Genomic DNA, 27,692 nt, shown 5'->3' with positions numbered 1-27,692 from the left:
GCGTTTGAAGATAAGTTGGGAAGAGCTCAGTGCCTCTTCCCTTTTGAAGTGGAAATAGGACAGTTTGAATCCGTCGAGTTTAATTTTTCACAAGCTTTAGGGGCCCCGCAGTGCAACTCCCTTTTTATTATTGAAAAAAACTCCACAGTTTTCTTTCATTTTTCTACACACACACACACACACACACACACACACACACACACACACACACACACTCCAAGCAGTAAGTAATAAACACATTAATTTACTCTTTTATTCAATGTGAATTTTACTTGGTTTACCTTCCTGGGATGTGTCCCCCATGTCTCTTGGGTACCCCACCCAGAGCCCCCACTATAGGGCTGCCTATAGTTTGAGTAATGGATAACCCTGTAATTTATGCATTTTAAAGGAACCCTCACCTTGGTCTGACAATGCTTTTGAAGTAGCTCCTTTTTTCAAGTCAAACTTTTGACTTTTCTGCTGGGACTGCTACAAAGATTTCCTTATGGAAACGAGGTACGAGTCTTCAGCGGGAGAGAGAGCCTTGGCCGTGGCCGAGAGAGCCCAACAGAGCAGCAGGTCTCAGAGTGGCTGTTGCATTCTGAGGGTCAGCGTGCCTGTTAATGAGAACAGACAGAGAAAAGGGGTCAGCGCCCCCATTTATCAACAGATTCCTGTCCCTAGAGAGTCTAGTCCATCTCCTTGTTTTTTATAAACTAGACTTTCATCGAAAAAGTGCGCGTTGTTTCTCTACATTATTAAAATGATGCTTCACCTGGGCGTCATCCAAAGGTCTGTCACCAAAAGGTCACAAAGCTTTTGCTCCATGACCTGTCCAGTGGGGAAACTGAGGCAGAGAGCGGCTCTCGATTCATTCGTGCTTCCATTCAATGAAATGTCTCTGTCCCCAGCCAGAGTGGGGTTTGCCTAGTGCCGTCCTTACCAGCTGGCTGCGTCACAAAGAGGGGCGGCAGCAGATGTTTCTGCTGGACTAAATGTGCTTGCTGGGTGTCAGGTTCCAGATCACAGAATGAAATGAAACAAAATCCAGACATTTCTGGCCAGTCGGTGGTAAGCCCAGAAGTGCATGGTGTCCTTCTCTCTTTGACCAGAGCTTCTGGAAGCATTTCCCCCTCCATGGGTAGCCCCGGTGGCTTTCAACCCACTCAGCTGTGAAATCGGTTGCGACAGGCGGGACCCCGAGGGCCCAGCCTTCTCCTCCAGCTGGGAGGTCTCCCCTGCAGCCATCTGGGCGGCTCCTCTCACGCCCCCAGACCCGTGCAGCTTGAAGCCCCTTTCCCACTGGGAGTGTCCCTGACGGGAGCTGACACCAGCTGCTTCCTCGTGGGGCTGTGAGTGGAGTCAGTGGACGGGGAGAATGTCCTGGTGACGTTCTGCAGCCCCTATACCTCGGACAGTCGCCGTGACCCTGAAACAGATCAGGGACATGAGACTGGCTGGGCTTTGTCAGCTAGAAGGTGGCACTGAGGCTTCTCCATAGGGAACATGCACAGCTGTGATGGATGAGGGGGGAAGTGTGGGGCCCACGCCTGGCAGCTCTCACCGGTCCACACCACTCTGAGAAGGGGACAGTGGGCGGCGACAGTGGGCATGGGGCAGACTCTCATGTCCACACTGCTCTGAGTGAGAAGGGGACAGTGGGGGGTGACAGTGGGCATAGGGCAGAGGGGGGGATGGGCAGGGCTGGGGCAGAGGGAACTGGGAAGCGGAGAGGTGTGGGAATAGTATAGAGTATTAAGTGCCTGTTTCCATCTGTTCCCATCCCCCCCCCCCGCCACCGTCCTGTGGCATCCAGGGGTCATGGAAGGCCAGCAGGGAGACTCCTTTCTTCTTAGATCTCGAATGCACAAGTCTGATTTATCCCACCTGTGATCTTGACCTCTAGAACTCTGATCTCACCGCCCACTTTTGGTCATGGTTGGGTTCCAGGGAGGTGAACTGGACCTCCTCTGGGACACCGCCCTACCTCAGTGTCCACGCCCCCCCCCACGTCCCCCGCACCTCAGGCTCAGTCTGCCTGGCCGACTGTCTACTTCCCAGTCCCCAGGGCCAAAGCAGGAGCTCAGCTCATGTTTGTGGATGAATGAGTGAGCACACAGCATGGTGTGGGGATACCAGGCAGGCCTGCCCTATAGCATCTGGGCCCGGAAGCTGCCCTCCCCTGCCTGTATTCTGTATAGGTGAGACCCCCTTCAAGGTCACGGGGGAACAAAGGCGAGAACAGGTGATAGCAGGCAGCAGGCAGCGGGTTTCTGGAGAGGAGACCTGCAGTGCTGACTCCTGGACAGTCAAGGGAGCAGCTGTAGGTCTGCGCTTAAAGCGCCAGTTCAGACTCTGCCACCTTCCTCCTAGACGTGTGACCGTGGGCCAGCCGCCCGGCCTCTCAGACTTTCCCATCAAAGCTATTGGTGTGTGACGTGTATGGGCTGAAACTGTGTCTATAAAACGTTTAGCACAGTGCACGGCACGTGCCAGGCCAATGGGTGGATACTCACTAATGTCCTTCACGGTACCAGTAGCTGTCGTCGTCGTAATCGTAGCAGAAGTGATAGTAGTAGCAGTGCTTACATGCTTCACACATGGATTTTTAAAATATTTTATTCTAGTTCTGTGACTGCTACCTGCTTTGGGTGCCGGGTCCCCTTGGTAAGTGGGAAGTGGCAAAGGGCCATTTCCCCACACCTGCAGTGCTCCAGTCACCTATCGCACCTGCCCTGCAATCTAGTGGCATAAAATGACGACTGTCTTATGCTCCTGATTCCATGGGTCAGGATCTCAAGAAGGGCATGGCCCTTCCTCTCCAGCCTGCCTTGGGCCTAACTCGGCGTGGAGCCAATGGCAGGGGACAACTGGGCTAGTTCACCTGGGTCCAACTCTGTTTCTCAGTTCTGGTGGCAGCTTGGGTCCTTGCTTCTTCTCCCTGTTGCCTGTGCGGGAGCTCCTGTGTCCAAGATGGAGTCTTCATTTCCATGCCTGGTGCCTGGAATGAGATGCTTGGAACTGCCAGGGGCAGAGTTCACGCCACTCCTTCACCTGAAAGGCAGGGAGTGAGCAGAGACTGGGCAAGTGGCCCTGGAGCCAGGTCGCCTGGCTTTACATCTGGGCCCCACTGCCTATTAGTGTGTGGCTTGGGCAAGTTACTTCCCCTCTGTGCCTCAGTTTCCTAATCTGCAAAATGGGGTTGTTAGGAAGACTACATGAATTAATGCTTGTATTAGAACAAATAAGTGCGTAGAACGGAGCCTGGCTTTCAGTAAGCACTTAGCTCACATGCTTGTTAAATGAATGCACCATCGTGTCTTCCATCCCAGGAAGCCGGGCTCATGCTTGCTCCCCAGCTTCCCGGCGGTTGTGGATTTTCTTCTCACAGATCACATGGGCAGCGGCATTCTCGCTGCCTTTGAGATGTGGGGGAAGTAACTCGTTCTGAGCCCCAAATTCATTCAAGTGGCGGGAAATCATGTTCCTTAAACTCTTGGAGCTTCAGAGTCCAGTCCAAGGTAATCCCTTGCACTTTGAAACCATCCAGTCCACACGCACAGACTGGCTGACCTCTTCTCCTTTTCCCACACACTTTCATAGTCCCCTGCAAGACGGAAAAAATGTGTTTTAAGAAAAGAATAATTATCAAATCGTTATACAGAGTGTGGGTACTGAGCATTTTTATTAAAAGCCTTATTTGCTAAGTGAGGTACCACTTATTTTATGGAAAAATGTCTAGTTTTAAATGTTTTTTTCTTTCCTACCTAAACCTTCATTAGAGAGACAAACAGAAGTGTCCACCATTGGGGGGCTTGCCGTGCAGCTGCGACGTGTCAGTCGTATGTGGGCCACTCAGTCTTACCTTCACTCTTTGCCCGAGTACACGTGGCAGAGAGGGGAGAGACAGGAAGTGATAGGAAGAGGGTTGGCCGCTCCCCGGGGATGAGTAGCTCAGAATATGCTCCTAATTGGGAAGAGCCCCAGGGATAATGTACTTTTCAAGACTAGAAAAAAAATCCAATATCCAAAAAATTGTTATTTCCAGGCACCATTGTCTGCCAAGCAGTTTTAAATGCTATTGTTAAGCAATAGAGATGTTAGAATACAGGTTTTTGGAACCTAAAGAAATCTTAGAAGACATCTGTTCCATCTTGTGCCTGGGAAACCCAGGCCCGCTGAGACGGAGGCCTGTCAGGGGCAAGTGACTAGAGGTTACCAAGGAGGCAGGCCAGATCCAGGGCTTGCTCCCCCTGAAGAACTGCAGGGCGCGGCCCATGAGAAGAATCCCCTTTCTCCTCATTATCTCAGAGGGTTTAGAAACGTTTATCATTTCAAGTGCTCATTTAGGGCGCAGTATCCATGATGTACCAGCAGGTGGCAGTAAATAATAAACAAACAGCATCACTAAGGGCACAAGGCCCAGGTCCTGGCCCTGTGGGTGCTGCAGGTCCTTGTAAGACACTGGTGATTTCTGGTTACCTCAGCGAGCACGGCTTGCAGGCTCAGCTGCCAGGAGTCATCCGGGGTGTGTGGGGGGGTGACAATCTTCCAGAAATGGTAGGAGTTTAGCTTTCATCGAATTACAGTGACAGTAAGTTGGGACCCCCAAACGGCCCAACTTGTTACCTGGACTAAGGCCCCAGCATTCTGGGTAATAGATGTGGGGGGGGGGGTAGGGCTGGGAGCCCCGTTTCTTTCAAGCATGAGATGAAAATGAAACAGAAGCAACCCCTCTTCCTCCTCCCCAGTCCTGTTCTTTTCTCAGGCTCTCCCACTGGTCCCCCTTCAGGAGTGGTCAGGACCCAGAGCTGTGTTGGGAGGTTGGGAAGGGGGGAGAGAAGCCAATTCTGAGTCTTCATGAACCTGACAGGTGGCCAAATGTCACACTGACCTTGATTTCAAGGGGGACTTGAAGAAGGAAAGAAGTTACAGGGGCAGTCCCAGGGTGTGTGTGTGTGTGTGTGTGTGTGTGTGTGTGTGTGTGTGTGTGTGTGATACCATGTTTCCCTGAAAATAAGACCTAGCTAGACCATCAGCTCTAATGTATCTTTTGGAGGAAAAATTAATATAAGACCCGGTCTTATTTTAATATAATAACAAGTCTTATATAATATAATGCCCAGTATAATATAATGTAATATAATACCTGGTCTTACATAATATAATTAATACAAGACCTGGTCTTTTATTATATTATACTACATAAGACCAGGTCTTATATTAATTTTGCTCCAAAAGATGTATTAGAGCTGATGGTCTGGCTCGGTCTTATTTTGGGGGAAACATGGTATGTAGATGGGTGTGGGGTATAGAGTGTGTGTATTGTGTGTGTGGTGTAGTGTGTGTGGGTGTGTTTGTAGGTATTCAGGTGCATGTGTGCAGAGGAAAGCGGAGGTGTAGGAGTGTGTGTGTAGGCAGATGTGTGTGTAGTGGTGTGTAATGCGTCTTTGTAGTGTAGGGGTGTTGTAGGTGAATGCACGGGTGTGAGTGTGTGCACGTGTGTCTACGTGGGTGCCTGTGTATTGGGTGTATGTAGGGGTGTGTGTGGAGAGAGTGTGCAGGGGTGTGTGGTTAGGTGCTCAGCTTCTTCTCATTTGCCCTGGGGTGGTAGGAAGGTAAATGGTTTGTTCGGAGTCTGTCAATCAACCTTGCGTCTTTTTTACCTTTAAGCACCGGCTGAGGGAGCTGTTTCCTTTGCTCCGCTTCTGGGCTTTGGACCAACTCCAGAAGCCTAGTGCCCCTCTTGCCTGCCCCCCCTCCCCAGCTGAGCCCAGGTCAGGGGCTCTAACTGGTGGGCTGAATGTAGGAACGCAGGTGTGGGCAGCAGGCCACAGCTTGGTGAGCAGGAAGGGCTCGGAGCAGGGCCTGGAGCGAGTCCCTTCTGCCCCTGGGCTCCGCTTCCACTGGAAAATCCGAAGCTGGCCTCGCTGCTCTGTCAGGGCTCTCCCGCCCAGCTCCCACAGATCAGCCCTCTGAGCTGGACAAGACAGGATGAAATCAGACCTGCGTCTGGGAAGAGCAGGCCCATCCTGGCACCGCAGGGTGGCCTGGCTCACGCTGACTTTGTCCTGTACTGCAAGAGAGATCTTGCCCTGGGCCCTGGTCCTTTAAACGGGGATCTGTGCTGTAAGTCCAGAGGGTGGGCCAGGTGCCCTGGGTGAGGTGGGGGCCTGGTGGGATCGCTGTGGGACCCGGGCACCTCTCCTCTGTGACCTGGCTCCCATCAACCCCTGTGCCAAGCACACCCAGCAGCAGGAAATGAATGGATTGAGATTTTAATAACCTCGAGGTCAATGTGAGGACTGCCCTCTTTTATGGAAGATCTAGAGGGAAAAAAAGGACCCAAAACCATGTGGTGTGGCCTCATGAAATAATAGGATGTTCTCATCTTGCACTTTGCTAAATTTAGGGTTGACAGGACATTTAGGAGAGGTAGCCCTCGGCAGTCGCCTGTGTGCAGGCTAAGATGTTAACTGTCAAGCCCAGGAATCAAGCCTGAGGCACCTGGCTCGATGGAAAAAGACTTTAGACCTCACTGAAAATCTCTATCTGAGCGGAGGATAAAGGGTAAATGGACAGCACTGTCAGGGAGGCTTTAAACTTCAGCAGAACTCGGCAGGCCAGCCGGAGCTGCTCCGAAGAAGGGGCGTTTGGCTGAACAGGCTGCTCAGATCACGTGGGGCTGGGCGATGAGTCAGTAGCCTGCAGGAAAGAAGGCCAGCAGCACAACCAGGGCGCAGAGCGGAAAACCTGCGGGAGACTCGGGCTTCGCCCTTCAGCCCTGGACCCACTCCCGGGCTCGGAAGGGAATCTAACTGGCAAGGTCAGTGGCCTTGGAGGCTTCACGGGCGGTTCCCCAGTCCCGTTCATCTCAACCCCGATGGGGAACACAGAGGGGACCCCTCGCATTAGGCACACAGAGTCTTTTGTGCTGGGAGGGGGACCACTGAGCCTCCTACTTTGCAGCCCTGCAGCCCCTCCCAGGCCCTGTGAATGGTGAGTGACTGACACTCAACAGTGAGGGGCAGAGAGGTGAACGGCCTCAGGGGAGAGCCTGTGCAGCTTTCCCAGCATGACCCCAGCAGGACAGTTCTGGGCAAACAGCCGTGATGCCAGGCTTCTGGGCAGGGCTTCCTGGGAGTGGGTGGAGTCACAAGAGGACAAAGACTCCACCCAACACCCAGGTGCCCCCAAAGTAAGAGCCACTTACTGGTGCAAGTATGGCTGACCTTCTGAGGAGATTTCATCCTTTGTCCCTTTGGAATGGCTTCGCACAGTGGCCTTTCAACCTCCTTCAGGTATATAAACAGTTTCCTGCTTAAAGAAACTTTTTAAATGGAAGGTTTTAAGCATATATACAAAGTAGAGAGAATGGAGTTGTGAACCTTCAGGTTCCCCCCCCCCCCAGCGCAAGCCTCCTCCCAACAGGATTATTTTTAAACAAATCCCAGGCATCAACATGTATCCTCTTGATGTCTATTAATTCAGGGGTACGTTGTGGTGTAGATGAAAGGGGTCACCCAGGGAAGGACCTCCCGTGGTTTTTTTTTTATCACATGGGAGCTGATTTGGTGTCTGGGACAACTGTGTTTCAGTTTTCTGCACACAGGCACTTAAGGACCCAAAGAACCTTCTGGTTTTGGGAAATGGTACTATTCATTCATTCACTTATTCAGAAAGTTTATTAAGTGCCTATTCTGTGCCGGCCTAATGCCAGGTGCTGGCATATAGCAATGGGCCTGACTTTATGGGGGTCCCTGCTTTGGGGGCTGAGGTGAGTGTGGGAACACAGGCATTAACTGCACTGATAATTATTGGCTCTCAATTGACTAGTGCTCCTTTGGCAGCCATGTTTTCTTCACTCCCAAACAGAGGGGCTCGTTTGGTTTTGGCTCCAAGTCCAAATCAGTGTGAGTTTTTACCTTCTACCCCAGTCTTCTGGGAACATGACCTCCCCCCGCCCCCTCCTCTCCGGCCCCTCCCCTCCCCAAGCCCTCAGCACTTCCTACGTCCCTGTGCCCTTGGGGCCGGGATGCTACTGACTGGTGTTGCCGTGTCTGTCTGGACTCCAGGACCCTGAGCTCCATTACCGATTGGCTCTAATTTTGGGGGCATCAGTGGGGCCCACTCACTTTTCTCTCGTGTGTGTATGTGTGTGTGTGTGTGTGTGTGTGTAAATTAGACTATATTATACAATTCATTTACTGCCTTTTCCCATTTGACATTCTGTCATAGACCTCGTTTCAAGTTAACATAAATACGGATGATTTGTTAAGTTGCACAGAGGTCCCACCCTTTGCTTAACCTGCCCTCCACTGGTGACACTTGAGGCTGTTCCCGGTTGTCACCACTATAAACAGCACTAAAATGAACATCTTGTGCCATCCATGCTTTTATCTTAGGTGTCAATTCTGAAAAACAGGATTGGTGGGTACATTTTAGCTTCTGATGCAAATTGGGAAATTGCCTCTAGAAATCTTTGCCAACTTAACAGGCAATCCCCCTCCCAAAAAAAACCCCAAAAGTCTCTTTGTGTTTCTATCTGGTCTTCCATTCCTCCTTTGAGTCAGATTTCTTTCCTGTCGAGAGAGACACTGGCTTGGACTGGTCACTTAAGCCACAGCCTTTTGAGGCCTCGGTTTCTCCAATGCGGGTCCTGAGATTAACTCCCATGTGTTCATTGAATAAATAGGCATTGAGGGCCAATGTATGACCATTCCCAAGATGGCCTCATGTGGGCCCAATCTCCTTCCTTCCTGAAGGCTTGGCTGGGCTCTCCACCCCCACGTCCCCAGACCCCACTGGCTCCAGCCACACGGGCCCCTTGTCTGTCCCTTGAACACATCAAGACCATCCCAGCCCCGGGCCCTTTGCCCTTGCTGTCCTCTCTGCTAGCGCGACTCACTATCCAGACCTCAGCCCGAGGGGAAAGGCCGGCCGTGACCCGGTCAAGCCAGCAGCCTCCTGTCATCGGTTTGTTTTCTTTGTAGTATTTGCGCCTCCTGGAAGCGGTTCCTTATCCATGCTCGCCAGCCGCCCCGCCTAGAACAGACTTATTGGGGGGGGGGGGGTCCTGGGCATCTCACTTCCTGTGTATCCTGCATCCAGCACAGCGCAATAACCACCCACTGAGCAATTCCTGGGAAAGGCCTGTTTCTGGATGAGCTGTGTTAGGTGAAAATATCTGTAAATATTGCGGGGGAGACCTGCAATGAGGAGCTCTATGGCAGATTCTAACCTACGTTGTTTTAAATGTACATTTATTTATCTTGACAGAAAACACAAGATTTGTGGATCAGGGGACAGACTCAGTATTTATTTATTTTTCTCATTTTTTTCTTTTGTTGTGGTTTTTTGGTGTGTTTTTCAAGGACAGACCCATTATTTATTCATACAGTAATCTCAGGGTGGGCTTTCCACACCCCATTTCCTCACAAGGTGATGTGGGGAGAGCCAGTGTACCCTGTGGGAGGTAGCACGGGAGAGAAGCCCCGAAATTGTAACCCTTGGAGCTTAGAGGGCAGTGGCCATGGTGGGCTCCCTCCTCCCAGCGTCCGCCCAGGTTAGAAACTGCTCCCGGGAGAGGAGGGGAGCTCATCAGGTGAACAACCCCTGGAATGGAAACAGGACAGGGGACACTCTGTCTTTAGGGGTCGAGGCGTGTTTGAAGTGACTGTCCTTTATCCCAGGGACCAGCAGTCTGTGCTCAGAACGCCATAACCGTGGGGGAAACAGGAAAATATTCGTGAGCTCTTGTTTCCCACTGTGCATGTCCTGCACTGAAAAGCACCAGTCACCCTCGTTGAGTGGTTCCCACCTGCCTGGAATCGTATGTAGTGTCCACCCCGTAGTGACTGGTCCTGTCATTCTCTTTTGGGAGATGAGACTCAGAGAGGTTGCGTGACCAACTGGAGTTCCATCGGCCTGTATGGGCAGGGCTTACATGTTTGTGCCCTCCGCCCGGGTTCTCTCCTCTCTACCACCGGGGCAGACGAGTCTGGTCAAGCTGGTTCTAACATATTAGGTTAGTTGAAATGAAGCTTATGAAAACGGAAACCTCCTGTGTATTTATTCCACACCTGCTACGTGCCGGGCACTGTGTTCACCATGGAAAGATAACATGGACGTGGTCCTTTGCCCTCATGGAACGAGGACATCCTTTGTAAGAGGCAGACATTACATGGGAAATTAGCCAAAGAGGTAATAACAAGGTTGCCATGACAGCAAAGCAACACATGTCGGGGCCGTCCTTGGAGCAGACATTCTCTGGGGCCCGAAGGCTGAGTGCGAAGCCCGGCCCCAGGCGGGCGTGAGGGAAGGACGTTCTGGGTGCAGGGGGTGCGGTCCAGGGGGAGACCTTCAGAGACCTGCAGAGTCACTTAGGAGCGAGCCCTGTTGGCCATGGGGAGGGGACAGCTCTTTTCCTTAGAGCACTGGGGAGCCATGGCAGGCTTAAGCGCCCAAGAGATGGGCTTACTTACTGCTCATTCATGTTAGATAGCCAGCAGTTCTCATTCGAGTGAATGAAACCCCTTTTCTGTTCTCTCCTGGGGGCTGGGGAAGAAAGGCTGAAAGATATGAGAAAGAACAAATTCAGAGAAAGGCAGATGACTTAGAATAAGGTTTTATGATTCTTTGGCGACAAGGGAATACCCGGCATGTCGGTGGCCATGGGGAAAGCCAATGTTAGTGATTTTTCTGTTCCTCTCCACCCTGTGTTCACCTGACCGTCAGCCTGGGGGCTTTGGGGAGGTTTCAGATATGCGCATTAGGGCCACTTGCCTGATCCAAGCATGCAGGTGGGAGAGGAACCAGGCGTCTCCAGAGAAGCCGTCAAATGCTCCATCATCGCAGCCCTGGGAGACCAGCTCATCACAGGGCCCACATTCACAGCAAATAGTGGTAATATTTACCAAGTATTTCTGGAAAAATGAGTGCAAAGTGCAGGAAATGCAGTGCAAATTGCTAGAACGCAGTACATCAGCAACATAGGGCAGTTAATGAATCTGAGGAGAGAGAGATGAATTTCAGGAAAATGTCAATTGTAATGTAAACAAGAGACTTCTCAGTAGCTCATTCTCCATAAGACTTTATTTTAGTCTCCGGTTATAACTGGAGCTGAGCTCCTTGGGGGCTTGATTCTATCCAACAGAGCGGGAAGGATGGGAGGAAGGAGGGGGCGGGGTTGCTTGTGGATCGCAAATTAGCCAAGAGCAGGGGACCCCAGTGCCGTCCCATCTGAGGAGCATGACACCCTCCGCAGGAGCTGGGGAGGGACATCCTTTGCTGCAAAGACTGGATCCGTGGGGGGAAACGGCCCACGTGTTACTGGACGGCTGGGAACTACCCTGCTGCCGATGGGCCCGGTCATCTTATGCAGGTCAGGGAAGGTGAAGGTCAAGGTCACCCTGGACCTATCTCAAGCAGCCACATTCTTCCTGTGGAGGGGCCCAGGAAAGGGTCTTGTCCACCTAAACCCGACCCTTCACCAGTTTAATTCACAGTCACGTAAAGCAAGGAAGCCCATGGGCCACAGATCCTCCCTCCCTTCTGGTCGGGTTAGGAGAAGTGCCCAGGGCGGCAGTACCACCACTGTCCTCCTCTGTCTGCAGTTCCTGATGGCGTCGTCAAGAAGCTGCTCTGCCAGCGCCTGAGCCAGCTCGACTGCGTTCAGAGAGGATGGGTGCTGCACGGCTTCCCGCGAGACGTGGACCAGGCACGCATGCTGACCGGCAGGGCCTACACGCCCAACAGGTGAGCTGTTCCCTGGGGCTCAACTGACAAGATCCATCGGGCAGCATCCAGTTTATAGGAGCCTTCGCTGGTGTCCTGTGAACTTGGAGCCAGACTTAGGTTCGAATTTGGCTTTGTCACCTTGCTGGACCTGAACTCCCTCCTGGAGCAAATCATAACATACCAAACAGTCTTCCCGTCCTCATGGGATTATTGTGCAAAGCAACGGATGTTTTCTTCTACTATTTTGACAGTTTTGTTTTTCACATTTAAATCTTTGATGCCTCTGATGTTTATTGTGACCTGGGTATGCAGTACGAGTCTAACTCTATTTCCCCAAGTGGTTCGCCATTTGTTCAAAACAATGTTGAATATGGTTGGATATGCTGTCCTGCCTCTACTACCTTGAACTTGAGGGCACAGCACAATTGTGGCTATTGTGGAAATAAACAAAGACCACCCAAATAAAAACAAGCAAAGGCTATGAAGTCAGAACTTTCTCTGACAAGGGAGTTGGCCAGCGTCGCTCCGTTTGGCACAGACTCAGGCAGGCAGAGAAGCAGGAGAGCATTTGAGCAGAAAAGGAAAGCTTTTCAGGGGTGCGCTGATGGAGGCTGTGGGCCTGGGGAAGCTGAGGCGCTGACTAGACACGGGGCGTCCTATGCACTTGGTTAGGGAAGCGTGTTGGAGGTCGTTTTCAGCAAGGTCAAGGTCATGCGTGCTAAACTTCCTAATGTCTTGCATATTTGAGAATGTCTTTCTGTTATCTTTCTTTGTAAACATCATGCAAAGTAAAGAATTCTTTGGACACATTCCTCCCCCTGCAGTTTCCTAGGTTGTTTCTATACTGTCCTCTGACACCTCGGAGTTGCAATACTGTTGGAGGTTTTCCCCATTATAGACAATGTGCTTTCTCTGTCTGGATGCTCCTAGGGCATCTCTCTCTCTGTCTCTCTCTCTCTCTCTCTCTCTCTCTGTCTGTCTCTCTCTCTCTCTCTGTTTATTTACATTCAGCAGGCCATGTCTCAGTCTTGGCTTTCCTTATTACTTTTCTCTGGAACATTATGAATCTTTTCCATTTACATTATTTCCGGAGAATTTTCTTCTAGTACATATATTAACACTTTTTGGTTCATCTGCTTGGTGTTCTCACTCAGGAAAACTGATTATGTGTGTGTTGGATATTCATCATCTGTTTTCCATAATTAAACCTTTTTTTCTAGTGGATTTTATCCTTTCCTTTTCTGTATTTTCTCAAATCTGTCCTTCATGATAACTTTATTTTGTATCATATTTATTTCCTGTTGCTTCTCATTTATGTTTTCGTTTTTATAGTGGTGTTTTATGTTTCCCTTCGTTTTTCCCCTTAACTTGGTCGGCGTTCTTTCATCTCCTTTACGTCGTCTCGTCACCTTTTCTTTGATTTCTTCTAGAGTGTGTTCTCTCTAAATTATTTTGAACACATTGATAAGGCTTTATCTAAACTAGCCTTCTGTTTCCTAACATAAGTAATTCTTCTTCCAAAGGATATTCATTCTCTCTCCCTTTTACTTTTAGGATGCTTTTTGGCTAATGCAGATGTTGTTTGCAAATCATTTGTCTTCGAATAGGCGGTATATTAGTACCGTACGGCTTCTGTAATGAATTAGCACAAACTTGGTGGCTTAAGAACGCAGTTTATTGCCTTACAGTTCTATAAGGCTAAAATCAGTGTGTCAGCAGGGCTGCCTTCCTCTCTGGAAGCTCTGGGACGACTCCATCTCCTTGCCTCTTCCAGCTTCTAGAGGCTACCCACCGTCCTTGGCTCAGGGCCCCTTCCTCCACCTGCAAAGTTGGCCATGCTCCAGCACACTGACCCCGGCGTGGTCACACACCCCTTTGACCAGAGCGGAACAGGTCTCAGATTTGAAGGACCCAGGTAGTCAGACTGGGCCCACCCAGATAATCTAACCCTACCAGCGTCCTTCCTGTAACCTCATCTGCAAAGCCCCTTTCGCCATGTCAAGTGACATACTCACAGGTTCTGGGATTAGGAGGTGGGCATCGGGGGGGTGGCATTAGTCTGCCCTCCACTGTTGGACTCTCTAAAACTCTGTCTTACTTACCTGCCTAGAGTTGGGGGTGGAGAGCTTCCTTCTGGAAGACTGCAAGGTCTGCTGAGTTCTAGGGCTGCAGGGCCCAGCAGGCATCCTGACTCTCCTGTCTGCTCCCCACGTTGCCGGGAATTTCCCAGGACTGCCGTGCCATGAGGCTGTTTCCACCCCCCGCTTCCTGGTGTCTACAGTTAGCTTCTGTGTGAACTTACCATCCACCTGAAGATGAAAGGTGTAGGGAAAATGCAAACCAGTCACTTAAAAGGCTGGGGTCATGGACGCGGTCGGGGCAGGAATCTAGTGCTCATTTCTGCCGAACCCTGGGGGAAAAACTGCCTGTTTTATTTATTGCCCAACTGCACGGTGCCAGGACCACAAGCCCAACAGGGGAAGACCACAGTGTTTATTCAAAAGCATACAGAGAGGAATAGTGAAGAACCTCTTTGATTTAGGGCAGGCTTGCAAGCGAATACTTCTCTATTCACCACGGAGTAAAAAATCAGTTTCTAAGGACTTAGTAAATAATGCCAATTTAATTTATTTGACCCTCGGGCAGAGGACAAGCAGGGCGAAAAAAGATGTTTGTTTACAATGTGGAGTTAATCGTATGCTGCTGTTTCATCACCCTTTTGTATTTCTCTCGCATCACTGAGGGTATATTTTCCCTCCTCCTTCCTCATCTCTGACTATTCCATTTCCTCCAGCTTTGTTTTCAATGAAACATTTTAATGATTAATTCAGGAAGTGATTTTTATCCATAAACCTTCAAGTTTAAACCAGGCTAAGGAAGAGAGAAACATCCTAAAATGAACCTACCTGGCTGGCACTGGGCTGAATGAGGGCTGTGATTCCGGTTCAGTCGTGGTGCCAATTATAAGCATGGTAGCTGTGGCATTGCTGGTTTTGACACCAGGAAGAAATCTTGACAGAATTATAGCCTACAAATCAATCTGGGAATACGATATAGAAATCTATAATTCAGATATGAAAACAATCTCCAAAGGCTCTTTTTTTAGGCGGGTTTGATGAAATGAGATTAAAATAAATTTACATATATATCAATTTTATTATTAAAATATATTCGCACTAGTAAATAGAATTATTGGGGAAGGGTAAGCTACTCTGTGTATTGGACACAGAAATAGACCTCTTTGGCTTATCAGAAAACAAAGTTACTCTCTCCTTGTCAAATATAAATCTCTTCTTAGAGCTAATAAATGGATCGAGTTCGAATGCAATGTTTTTCTCGACTCGTACCTCATAGAGCCATGGCACATAAACTAAATTATATCCCACTGAGCAATATCAATCTCTTGCTTCCAGTTTCACACAGAGAGGGAAGCAAACCAAGTAATTGATGTGTCGAAAAGAAGAAGAAAAAGTTATTTGAGAACAAATAAAATGGGCTATAAAGTTTGTTAAAATGTAATAATAATGAAAAAAATAAAAAGGAAGAAGAAGAAAGAAAGTAAGAAAGAACTATCCAAGGCTACATCCAGAAATTTGCCCTCTCTGCCTGGCTGTAAAATAATTCATTTCATGCTGCAAGTTTGGAGCATGGTATTTTCTTTTAAAATTAATGCCCACTATAGAGAGGGAGTATAGGATTCTGATTGATGTTGGGAGGTTTGCAGTGTATCAGACAGACTGTTTTTTTGTTTTATTTTGTTTTTTGTATTCTCCTTCCCCTCAGTGCTGCAAGGAGGGGGCAGGGCAATCCGTGGCCTTGAACCTCCTCCACGCTGGCTGCACCCGCTGCAGGGCTGACAGACAAGGCCCTGGGCACGTTCCACTGCCCAGGCCCGGGTCAGAGCCAACACCGCTGCGTCTCTCAGAAATCCCTGGGAAAGAGGGTACAGGGTGGGACCCTGCCTGAGCCTGTAGCAATGGAAGTCAGCAGAGTGGTAGCAGGATTTTATTAGTGTTGTTTTCTGTACTATTTCTCTCTTTCTCTATCCCATTGCACTCAATTTGGGGATTCTGAAGAAATCAGCCAAGAATGATATTTTAGATGAGCTCGTTTGTATCCCAGGTCATTCTGTGCAAATTGGAAACTCCTCTATAGGTTCCTTTGAGACTGTGGTGGTTTTTGAATTCTTACTTATGATGATTTCTTAAACCAGATGGTTTTGTGTCCCACATCCACAGGAGCCCCGAGGGCGTTTGGTTGTCCCTGGGAAAGCAGTGACAGGTCTCTCACTGCACGTGGCTCACCATTGGTGCTGGGTGTGTTGTTAGCTTTCGCTAAACACACGGCCCTTTCCCTCCAGGGAGCCAGAGAGCAGAGCCAAGGAAAGGACCTTGCCTGGCAAACATGGGTACCATGCCTGAAGGGGATGGGAATCCCAGCCCTAGGGTAGCCCTGCTCCTCCACATCTGTGGGTCTGGAAGCGTTTGAGATTTCCTAGGGCACAGCCCTGGTGGTCCCGCCTGGGCCATCTACACTCGAGGCTGGTCCAGAATGGTCTGTCCAGGCTGCTTCTGGTGCCGACAGGAATACCTTTCTCATCTTCTTCTCTGACTGTGCTCTGCCCCAGTCCTGCCTTGCTCCTAGGTGAAGCCCTCAGGCACTCTTCTTCTTGTCCCTCCTGCCCCTCATCTTCCATCGCCATCATCATCACCATCATCATTCTGACAAGAGCCGTGATGCTGAGTGCCAATTATGTTCCTAATTACACCTCATTTAATCCGTTCCACAGCCCCATAAAGTAAGTTTGCTCAGTAAAAGGCACCTGGGCTGGGAGAATTTGGGTCCCTTGCTGCGGGGCTAATGGAAGAAACCAGCCCTGAACCCATCTCTTTGCATTGTTCCTTTGTACCTTTTCCGCAATGCCCTTAACATTTAGCCCTGCTCCCTCCCAGCTGGCTTGAAAAAGCTACATTTTATCTGTTTCCTTATCTGTCAGATGGGACAATAACCTCTACTCTTAACCTAACAGCACTACTGCTGGGGGAAGTAAATGAAATATATGTGGGTGCGACTTATAGTTGTCAAGTGCTGTCTGGACACAGTGGGATGCTCTCAGCTCGTTCTGCGTGTGACCCCTCTCCCCCAATGCACACAGCGCCCCCAGGTAGGGCGGACTCTCATTCAAAATGTGGGATGGGGTTTGTCTTCTCTCCTGTTCTCTCGCAGTAAATTACACACTCACATCCCTCCGATACGTTGCCCATTTGTCTACACGTTAAGAGGTGTGAAAACATTTATTACGATTGACACGCATGTGATTCTGAATTCCTGTTGCATAAAAGGAGGCTAAAATGGTCTAGCCATTATGGGCTGGTACAAGTAACTTACTGCTCTTTAAAAATATTTTTTCTCTAATAGCAATCTGTGTGCTTTTCTTATTAGGTTGGTGCAAAAGTAATTGCAGTTTAAAAGGTTAAAAATAATTGCTAAAACTGCAATTACTTTTGCACCATCCTAATACCTATCTAAGAAAAACTCCCGGGTTTAGAGTTGGGGAAGGTGGTGTCTTATGTACCTGGCAGCACGTAGCGTAGGAGAATGTCTATGAAATAGATGAAGACAAAATCGCCCGTTTGTCCAGAAGGAGCGCTTGAAACCAGGCAAATGGGAAAGCTGCCATCAGGGCATTTAACGACGTTGGTAAATGATTCTGCCTAGTGCTGGTTTGATTTCTTGGTTTCAACTGTCGTACATGTAAACAATGGAAGATTAAGGTAAATCATGCTAGTAACAACTGAGCTGGCATATAGTTTCTATGCCAGAGCTCTCTAATTTGATTTCAAGGCTTGTTCTGTTTAGTTCCTTATGACACTGTTCTCGGGGACAGCACAATGAAACCCTTGGGTCATGGCTTTGCCATCTCCCACATGTCCCAAACTGAGAAGGATGCTGTCATCTCTTAGGAGCCAGCAGCAGGACCAAGGAGAAATTAAAATGTAAAGCAGAGAGGGTGTCTTCCCTCTCTCTCGTGCCCTCTCTTTTGTGTTATCACTTGGTCCTTCCTGGAAGCGCTCATATTTCTGCAGCTGAGCCTGGTGTGGATTAGGGATAATAAACAGCCCATTAATGGAGGCCTCAACTAGGAAATGGACTTGGAATCAGCAGCAGAATCCAGTGGCTGACTGAGGTTAATAACTCCATTACTCCAGCTCGGTGCCGAGCTGCCGGACGAGCAGGCTGTTAGCCTTATCTTACTCCTCATTAATTGAGCTAATAGAACCCGCGTGACCCTGCCTTGCTGCTGTCATCTGACGGTTTACCAGACATGGGCCGGAATACATATCATCAACTGTGTGCTCCCCAGGAGGCTTTTGTTTTTGAAAGAAAGATCTTTCTCGAAGACTGGTGAGCCGCAAGAACCCTTCCTAATGATGGAGTTACTGGGAGGCTTTCTGCACAGGACCCCAAAATCACTCTGGGCACCTCTAGGCAGATGTATATGTGGGTTTAGGGCTTTAGCTTCAAAATGAACTTTGGAGGAAGCAGCCATTGTCTCAACAACATGTCTGGGATTAAGGGTGAAAAAGAAAGAGTGGCATATGCTGGGATGGGAGCAGGGGCAGCCCCACGCCTTGTCTCTCCTGGGTCTTCTCTTTCTTTCAGCATTTGGCAGCCGTCTCTCTTGCACCTGTCCTTCCCGCCCCCAAGGTTTCCAGATAGTTCTGTGCTGCTCCCTGGGTAAGTGGTCTGAGGGCTCAACTTACCTTTCTAAGCCTCAGTTTTCTTAACCGTCAAATGGGGTCACAACCCCTCCCTTCCTCCCTCACCCTTTGCTGGATTCATGTGTGTGTCTGCTGGGGAAATGTGTACATGCAGGACTTGTGAATTGGAATGGGAAAATGCTCCCTACAACCAAGATGAGGTCAACAGGTTAAAAATCAAAGACTGTTTCCAGCAACAGGTAACTAAGCTCTCTGTGCCTCCATGTGCTCAACTGAAGGCCAGGGACAGTCACATCGAGGACATCAGGTGGGAGGATTAGCTGAGATGACCCAGGGAAGCCCTCGTCACGGAGCTTGGGGTCACCAGGGGCTCCATATGTGGGAACCTAGTTTATGCCTAGTAGACTGGGGACTCCCTGCCTGTCCGTGGAGATCAGAGCTTCTGAAAGGTCAGATCAAACCACTTTCTTGCCAAAATACCAGTTGCAAGGTTTTGTGGCCCAGGCTGGCCCCTCGCCTGCGCCAGGCAGATCTCTTCCATCTGGTCAGAGGAGGGTGGGTAGTTCCTTGTCACCTGGTGACACGTGGGGCAGAAGACTGATTCTGCAAATGGACAAAGACAAAATCACCCTCTTGTCGGAGAAGCGTCAGAGCCAGACAAACAGGAACATCTTCATGCCAGAGTAGCCGGGCAGGTTGTCCAGGAGCCGTGAAGTCAGTCTTGAAAAGATGTGAAATTTTCATCTCCTGTTCCTGTTGTTTTATAAGATTTGAGGATTCTTTTGATGATGGGACACAACACAGTGACACTCAGAGAAGTGAAAGGCAGGGCTCTTTGTTACTTACAATTCCAAGTGAGAGGCGGCTGGCAGGCTAGGCCACGTGGGGGGTGCAACCTGGGGACAGGTTATAGCAGCTGAGCTGTGGAAGGCAAGGGTGGGGGCTTAGCTAGGTTTTGCAAGCTCTCTGTGGGTTGACTAATTTAAATAATTTGGGGGCTTCCGGGGGTAGGGACTGTCCCCGGACAGAGTGTGGGAGCCCCACGAGGGATGTGGGCTTAGCAAAGTATGTGAGAAGAGGAACCGAGATTTATTAGCCATGCCTTCAGCACCGGCTCAGTTTCCACCACACTTCTAGCCACGGACACCCTGTGACAGCACACCGTGACTGACCTGGCTCTGAGAACACGAGTGGTGCTTCTTTGTAGCACAAAGAAATCCTAGCTAGTGATGGGAATTTGGCAGGCTCTTGGGAGGGTGGAGCCGAGGTGTGGTATGGTTCCCAGAGGCGATGGTGGGGTCACCTGGCTGAGGTTGGGGCCAGTGGTGTTGGTAACGGGGCCATCAGCCCACAGCCCCTGGAGCTGTGGCATTTTAATCTTTCAGTAAATAAGAGCTGAAGTGGAAAAAGGATGTTCTCCCGTTCTTTTCCTGCTTGGGGACTGTTGACATTTTACCACCTATTTCCAATGTTTGTGCAAGAAAAAAGTCTGGTGAGGATGATTCTGAGCAAATGTGGAAGGTCGGCGCTGCTTTTTTCCTGGGTTAAAACTTAGTTTGTGGCCGTCTGTTGCTCCATTTGCTGTCTTTCTCTGAGCGCACAAGAGCAATTACTTTTGAAGCCACGACATCAAAAATGTGCATTATCTCTGCACTCTTTGCCTGCAGCCTCAAGGATCTATTGCGTATAAAAGGACAGTGAATTCCCAGAGTGAGCAAGTCTCGGCCACCACAGGCTGAGCTCCACTGTCCCAAACAGGCAGCTGAGGGGGACAGCTGAGGACCCCGAACACACATTGCACAGTGTGCGGGTGGCCAGAAACCTCAAGGGAGCGAGTGAGACGTGGTCTGTGTGTGAGGATCTGCGAGTTCAGTCTTTAGGAAGAAACAGGGCATACATAAGTACAACAAGGGATTTGTGTGGTATTTTCGTGGTGAGAAGTTTTGTTATTATAGTTCAGGACCGACGCTAACAGTCCCGTTGTGGTTTGTTGAAACTCAGTTTATTTATTAACCATTTAAAATGTTTTCCTGAAGAATTTTCTGAGAGCATCCAGTCCTGCCTGCAGGGCTGTTGAACTTCCTGCCATCTCGAACCGTCTAGTAAAGATTTCCAGGCTCCATGCGCCATCCCCTCCTCTTAGCACACCTTCCGGGTAAATGTGATTTTGGGAGAAACTGCCAGCTTCTCTCGATTTCCTAGTTTAGCGTCTGATAACCTTTGCAGTCAGAACTTTTCCCTTCATGCCTGACCCTCCCTTTCCCCACCTTCACTGGCCAACCACATCTCAACTTCCTTTCCCCCTTCGGACTCTAAGCTCTCACTAGGGGTCCAAGAGGTTTTATTGACCAGTTACAGTGCCGAAGCCGGTGGTGAATAAGACAGCGGACAGGATAACGGGAGACTGACAGGTGACCTTTAACAGAGCAGAGCCCAGGGTAGCTGGCATTTGAGTCCAGCTCTGATGGAGACGCCCCCATTTTGGGCAGGCGCGACACTCGACCGCTGACTTAAATTCGTTTCCGTGAGAAAGGCAAGAGGACAGAGGTGGCAAGATGACTTGGAGAAATCGTGTTTGTTTTTCTTTCCCTGTAGGAGACTTTGCGACACATCCGAGTGTAGTTCAATTTTCCCTCTTCCTTAGAGGCATAAATAAAGTGCTGAACTGTTGAACCTGGCATTGTGCTTTAAAAGCCTGGGCCTCTGCCAGATTCAGGTGCCAGATGTCTAAAAGCTGGAAGCTCTCCTTCCTAAATATCACGGACATTTTTTTAATTAAAAAAAAAAAAAACTTTAAAAAAAAAAAGTCTTCCACAAATAGAAGTTCAGCTTTACTTTTTCTGAGATTGTAAAGCTCTGGGCAGTGCCTCTTTGCAGGCCCTGAGGTTTCTGCAGATGTCAGGCCCCTCCCCCAACCCCGGCAGGCGGGTCAGACCACGCCCCGCATATGAGTCCTGGGCAGACTCCATCTGGGGCTCCAGTATTATCCCTCCTTTCTCTCCTGGCCCTTGGTCTCATGAAGTGTGGGTTCTAAATCCTAGGAAAGTGTGGCACGTGTTGAGAGAAGACCTACCAGGCCTGGAACACCACCTCCTCCAGGAAGCCTTCCCTGATGCTTCTCCTGGCTCTGCATCTTCACGGGACCTTCTGCATTGTTCTCGTGATAGGAAGCGGCTTAATAGGACAGTGGTGAAGCAAGAGGCTGTGGAATCCTGGCTTTGCCCCTTACAGGGTGTGTGAGGCTGGGCAGCTTTTATTCTCCCTGCGCCTCAGTATCTTCCTGTGCTTACGTTCTGGGGACACAAAAGGAAACAAAGCCTAAAACACTTGCCATAACACGGCTTATGTTCCAGCTGGGGTGAGAAAGGTTATAAACAACCAACAGATACCTAGTATGTTAGTTCTATAGGGAATAGGGAAGATGGGCAGTGGGAAGGGAGTGTTGGGGTGGTGCGTTGTGTAGGAAGTGGTTAGGGAAGGCCTTTCTGATAAGAGGACATTTGTGCAGAGGGGACACATGCTGAGAAGATCTGGTGAAGAGCATTCTAGGCCTGGGAACAGCAAGTGCAAAGGCCCAGAGGTGGGTGGCAATGGGCTCGGCCAGTTTAAGGGCATCATGGAAGCTGTTGTCAATGGAGCAGGGAGAGAGTGGGAGGCAAGGTCAGAGGCAAATGGGCCCCCAGGCCCAGGAGGACACAGGCTTTTCCTCTGAGTCAGGTGGAAGCCACTGTAGGTGTTTCAATAGATGAGTGATGGGATCTAATTTATGTTTGAAGAGGATTACTCAGGCTGCTAGGTGGAAAGTGGACTGCAGGCAGGTGGACAGGGCAGAAGCAGGGAGGCCATTGGCAATAATCCAGGTGAGGGATGCTGTCCCTGGCCCATGGTAGTGTCCGTGTAGGTGGCACAAAGCTGTCAGGCTCGGACTGTATTTTGAAGGTAGAACAGACACAGTTGAAATGCGATCAGATTGGATGCCGGGCATGTGAGAAAGAAGAACTCTAGTTTCTGCTGGCATATCGGGAAGAATGGACTGGCCATCTACCAATCAGGGAGGAGGTACACGGAGCAGGTCTGGACGAAGGGGGACCGCCAGCTCAGTTTAAGATTGAGAGGCCTACTCGGCATCTGTGTTAGTCTGCTCGGGCTGCCATAACGAAGTCCCACCAGCTGAGGGACTTAAACAACTCAAAATTATTTCCTCACAGTTTTGGAGTCTGGAAGCCCAAGATGAAGGTGTCAGCAGGGTTGGTTTCTTCTGAGGCCTCTCCCTGGCTTGCAGCTGCTGCCTCTTCGCGTGGTCTTTTCTCTGTGCACGCACACCCCTGGTGTCTCTCTATGCATCTAAATTCCCTCTTCTTATAACACACCATTCAGATTGGATCAGGGCCCACCCAACGGGGCTCGTTTTAATTTAGTCACCTCTTTAAAGGCTCTATCTCCACATACATTCACATTCTGAGGTCCTGGGGTTAGGACTTCAACGTGTGGATTTTGGAGAACACATTCAGCCCATGACAGGCTCCGCGGCATTTTGTTATGGCAACCCGAGCTAACGAATACAGCATCCTAACAGGCCTCTCAACTGACCCCCATGCCTGCCCACAGGGCACGTGTCACAGAGCCCAGCTTCTCCCAGCACCCCCTCCCACTCCTCGGCAGGGTTTCCATCGGCCCCCTCCCCACCCGCACACTATCAAGGCTCTGAGCTTTCCTTTTTCATTCCCAGATTCCAGTCCTTGAAAGTCAAAGCCACAAGGCCTGTGGAGGCCATCTAGTGCAACCTCTCAGTTGCAGAAAGAACCTGAGGCCCGAGAGAGAAGCCACTTGCCCCATCAGTGAGCAGGGCTGAAAGCAGGCCTCCTGGCCCCAGGCTGACTGTTGTCTTATTTGTTTTGCTTTTAGATGCCTGTTCTTTTGCTCCACCCCATCACCCTGGATAGGTGAGCAGTTGCCCACCCCGCAGTCCCACCCCACGCCTGAGGTCTTCCAGTGTCCCCCTTTTCTTCCCCTGCCTGTCTCCAGAGAGGGGAGACAGTGGATTGTGACTGCCCTTGTACCTGGCCATGTTCCGTCCCTTTTGCTTTAACCAGATCCCCCTCTTCGTGTGGAGCTCTGGGAGCGTCCCCCCTCTCCTCTCAACAATAATTAGCCTTGTAAGACTAATGGATGAAATCGTGTCTAATTACCCTGCTGAAGGCCCAATTATGCGATTAACATTCGTGGGCTATACGCTAATGATGGGAAGAGCCTCTCATTTGCATAGCATTAAGTTAATTGAGCTGCAAGGCCGATAGGTAGGATGGGGTGGTGATGGCTGGATTCTCTTTCTGTAAGGATACTAATGACCAGAGAGGACGATTCACCTGACAGCTTTATTAATTAACAACGATCCGATTACCTAGCGGGAGTGGTAGTGGGCAGAAAGGCCTGGATTTGTAGGAAATGAGAGATGGGAGCCTGCTCTGCTGATTTTTCTTCCCAGCACTTGGCAAAACCTTGCTCAATACCTTCTGCTATGCACTTCTTCGAACACTTACTTCTCTCATGTTGTCATTCATTCCCCCTCTCATCTATTCATTCCACCCACATTTACTGAGCACACCAGGCTGGGGGCCCTGCCCGGGGAGTGTTTGTGGAGAGGGTTCCCTTTGTCTACAGGCCCCCAGCTTCTCCCAGAGGTTTTGATTCAGCACTGAGTCAACCTTCAAGTTGGCGAATGTCAGCAGAGTTTCAGACTTTGAAGAATCCTTAGGGATCATCAGTTCAGGTCTCTTATTTTACCCCCTAAACATCGGGGCGTAGAGAGGCCAGACACCTGGAGGATGAGGTCACTCAGCGGGGTGGGGCTGGTGGGCCTGGCCCTGCCTTACGCTCCCTGCGCACAGTACTATCCTGCCATCTTGGCTCCTTCGTTAACCTCTGGAGGTTGTATTTGGAGTATTTAGATGTTGTCTCCTTGGGAAACTCAGCCGGAAGCCCGTCCCACATGCTCCCATGGCCCTCACTTCTCCCCTCACAGTGCTGGCCACTGCGCCTTCCTCCTGGCGTCTTTCTTCTCCGTGAGCAGAGACTGTATTGTGCTCCCTGTTTAGTAAGTAGATAATTTGAACCAACTAAGGAATCATGCAAGTGGTGTGGCTGGGACTAAAACCCAGATTGCTTTCCAATGCATTTTAAAACATTGAATTTTTTAACAAAAATAAAATCATGTGTCCATCCTTATGTAACTTGCTTTTTCACTTAATGAAATATTGTGGGTATCTTTATCATTACATAAAGCTGTAACTCACGAAATATTTGCATAGTAGTATCACACTGCAAACTGTTACATGGCAATGACACAATGACACAGTCCAGGTGTGCTATAGTGTATTTAAATGCCCTCTGTTGGCAGACATTTGTTTCCAGTTTTTTCTATTAGAAACAATGTAACAACAAGCATATATGCATATACAGACACACACACACACACCTTTTATTTTTTAAGTTAGTTTCAGGTGTACAAAACAATGTAATAGTTAGACATTTATACCCCTCAAATAGTGATAACCCGCCTCCCCCAATCTACTACCACTCTGACATCATATATAGCTGTTACAGTTCCACTGACTCTATTTCTTGTACCCCACATACTGTGTGTGGGGGGAATATATATATATGTATATATATGATTATTATTATTCAGCTTCAGCTTCAGGTGTACAGTGCAGTGGTCAGGCATCTACACCATCCCTGAAGTGGTCTCCCTGATAAGACAAGTGTCCATCGGATACCCTATAAAATCTTTACAACATTATTGATTATATTTACAACATTATTGATTATATTCCCCAAACTGTCTTTCATATCCCCGTTGCAATCTTGTGGTTACCGATTGTGCTTTCTAATCCCCTCACCTTCTCCCTCATCCCCACCCCCCTCCCATCTAGCAACCCTCAGATTTTCCTCTATATCTCTGACACACAGACATTTTTATGCATTTGTTTTGATCATTTGCTTAGGAAAAATTAATAGATATGAAACTGCTGAGCTAACGGGTATGCACAATTAAAAAGTTACTTTTATTTTTTAATTAAAAGGAGTCAGAGATTGAAGGACTACAAATGCATGAATAGTCAGTGAAAAATAAATCTCAAAAGAAGAACAACTGAAAATCAATGATCTGAGCCTCAGGCTTAGGTTAGAAAAATAATAAACCCAAAGAATGGCAGGAAAGAGATAAAATGAACAGAAGTCAAGGGGGCAGAAAACAAAATGACAGTACAGTCAAAAGTTGGTCCTTTGCTAAAATTAAAAAAATTAACATGTCTCTAGCAAGACTGATCAATAAAAAATAAAATGCACAGGTAAACAATATTTGGAATAAAATAGGGACACATCCATAAACAGAGCCGAATTTTAAAGGATAAGAAAAATATGATGAACACTTTTGTGACAATAAATTTGGAAACAGACAAGATGGATGAATTCAGAAAAAAAGTCTTACCAATGTTAACATCAGAAGAAATAGAAAATCCGAATAGTCCTGTAACCGTTAAACACATTGTAACCATTAAATACATCGACTCATCAGAGTAAAGTCTTCCCCTCCCTGACAGTCCCCCATACGATCGCTCCTGGCAGCACCGAATGCGATCACAAAACACGAAAACAGACCATTAACCGTGAAGATGCTGGGTGAGTCGCAACAGAGCCACACGGTGGTGTGCCATCCAGCAATGGAAGGGACTGAACTACAGCCACACACGTCCAAGTGGAAAAATCACAGAAAAATAATATTAAGTGGAAAAGCAAGTGGTAAAAGAACATAACCCCAAAAAAGCAAAACTAAACAATGTATGGTTCAGGTACACATACACATTTCCATAAATTCTTGATGGTGGTTCTCTTCAAATGTGAGTACAGACAGAGGGATGGGATTGGTTAGGACCAGCCAGAGGGTTTCAGTATTGATGTGATGTATTTCTTTGGTGGGTTAATTGTATATGATATATATATTAGAAAGCATCCACCAGAATAGAAATTCTTCGAGGAAAAGAATCTCTCTTATTCACCAATACTGTGTTTTCCCAAAATAATACCTAGCTGGACAATCAGTCCTAATGCATCTTTTGGAGCAAAAATTAATATAAGACCCGGTCTTATTTTACTATAAGACCAGATATAATACACTATAATATGATATGATATGATATGATATGATATGATATGATATGATAATATATAATATAATATAATATAATATAGCAGGTCTTATATTAATTTTTGTTCCAAAAGACGCTTTAGAGTTGATCGTCCAGCTAGGTCTTATTTTCGGGGAAACAGGGTATATCTCAAACTCCTAAAATAAAGCCTGGCACATAGTAGGTTCTCAGTAAATATTGGTGGCTTGAATGATTATATCTTACATCACTTATTTTTATATATCAAAATATTTCCTAATAAAAAAGGGCAAAATACTAAGTTTTCTTCTAAGTTTTTTTAGCAACCTCTGTTCATAATTTATTGGGTATTCTTCTAGAAAATGTCTCTTCATCCATAAAGAGAGATAAATATATGTGTTTATTTTCTGTCGGTGGAGACCTACTACATAACTGCAAAGAGTTAAATGGGACATACATCCTTATGTAACTTGCTCTTAGGTTATCTCTTAACAGTGTATCTTGCGATGCGGCCACAGAGCACCGAGAGCTCTGCCCCTTGACCTTGTTGGTGACCGTGTGGTATTCCAGCCTGTAACTGTACAGTAATGAATGTAACCAGGTCCCTGTAGAAGAGCATTTAGACTGCTCCCTTTCTTTCACTTTGCTAACAGTGCTATAGTAAGTGCCCTGGACATATGGCTCCACTTATTCACAAGATTGTCTCTACAGGTTAAAACCCTAGAGCTGCTGAATTCTAGTTGCATTTTTATTTCCGATGGGTGCTACCAAAGTGCCCCAGAGATCCAATTCTACGGGTGGGAGTCAAGCAGTGTATGATGGAAGGGGGAGTAGCCTTTGGAAACAGCTGGAACACCCAAGGAACAAGGCTTCGTTTAAGCTTAGGGGCACCATGCTGCAGGACTGCAGAGAACACCTGGCCAGCGGTGTGAGTGACGGCCCTGCAGCCACCAGGTTTGTGGCACAGTTCAGCCGAATCAGCACGCGCATGCTCAAGTCGTGGAAATGTTTGACGTCTTGAAACTTTTTTTTCCCTGTTTTTCAATTAAATTTATTAGGATGACAAAGGTTAGTAAAGTTACAT

At 48.4% G+C, this 27,692-nt stretch overlaps 1 protein-coding gene across 11 annotated transcripts in view; it reads left to right on the top strand.

Annotated features, from left to right (window-relative positions):
- The window catches only part of AK8 (adenylate kinase 8), a 114,010-nt gene that overhangs the window by 59,350 nt on the left and 26,968 nt on the right, over window positions 1-27,692 (top strand). For 6 of the 11 annotated variants that reach the window (XM_081067559.1, XM_081067565.1, XM_081067567.1 and 3 more), the window contains 2 exons: window positions 11,598-11,739; window positions 18,385-18,459. In XM_081067559.1, coding sequence (XP_080923685.1) covers window positions 11,598-11,739; window positions 18,385-18,459 — 217 coding nt within the window. The remainder of the gene's footprint in view (window positions 1-11,597; window positions 11,740-18,384; window positions 18,460-27,692) is intronic. The other 5 variants (XM_081067563.1, XM_081067561.1, XM_081067569.1 and 2 more) reach the window with 1 other exon arrangement.

The sequence above is a fragment of the Rhinolophus hipposideros genome (assembly GCF_964194185.1).
Source record: "Rhinolophus hipposideros genome assembly, chromosome: 11".
In the NCBI taxonomy this organism is placed as follows: domain Eukaryota; kingdom Metazoa; phylum Chordata; class Mammalia; order Chiroptera; family Rhinolophidae; genus Rhinolophus; species Rhinolophus hipposideros.
Note: the sequence above shows the minus strand (reverse complement) of the source record. Positions and strands in the feature narration are given on the sequence as shown.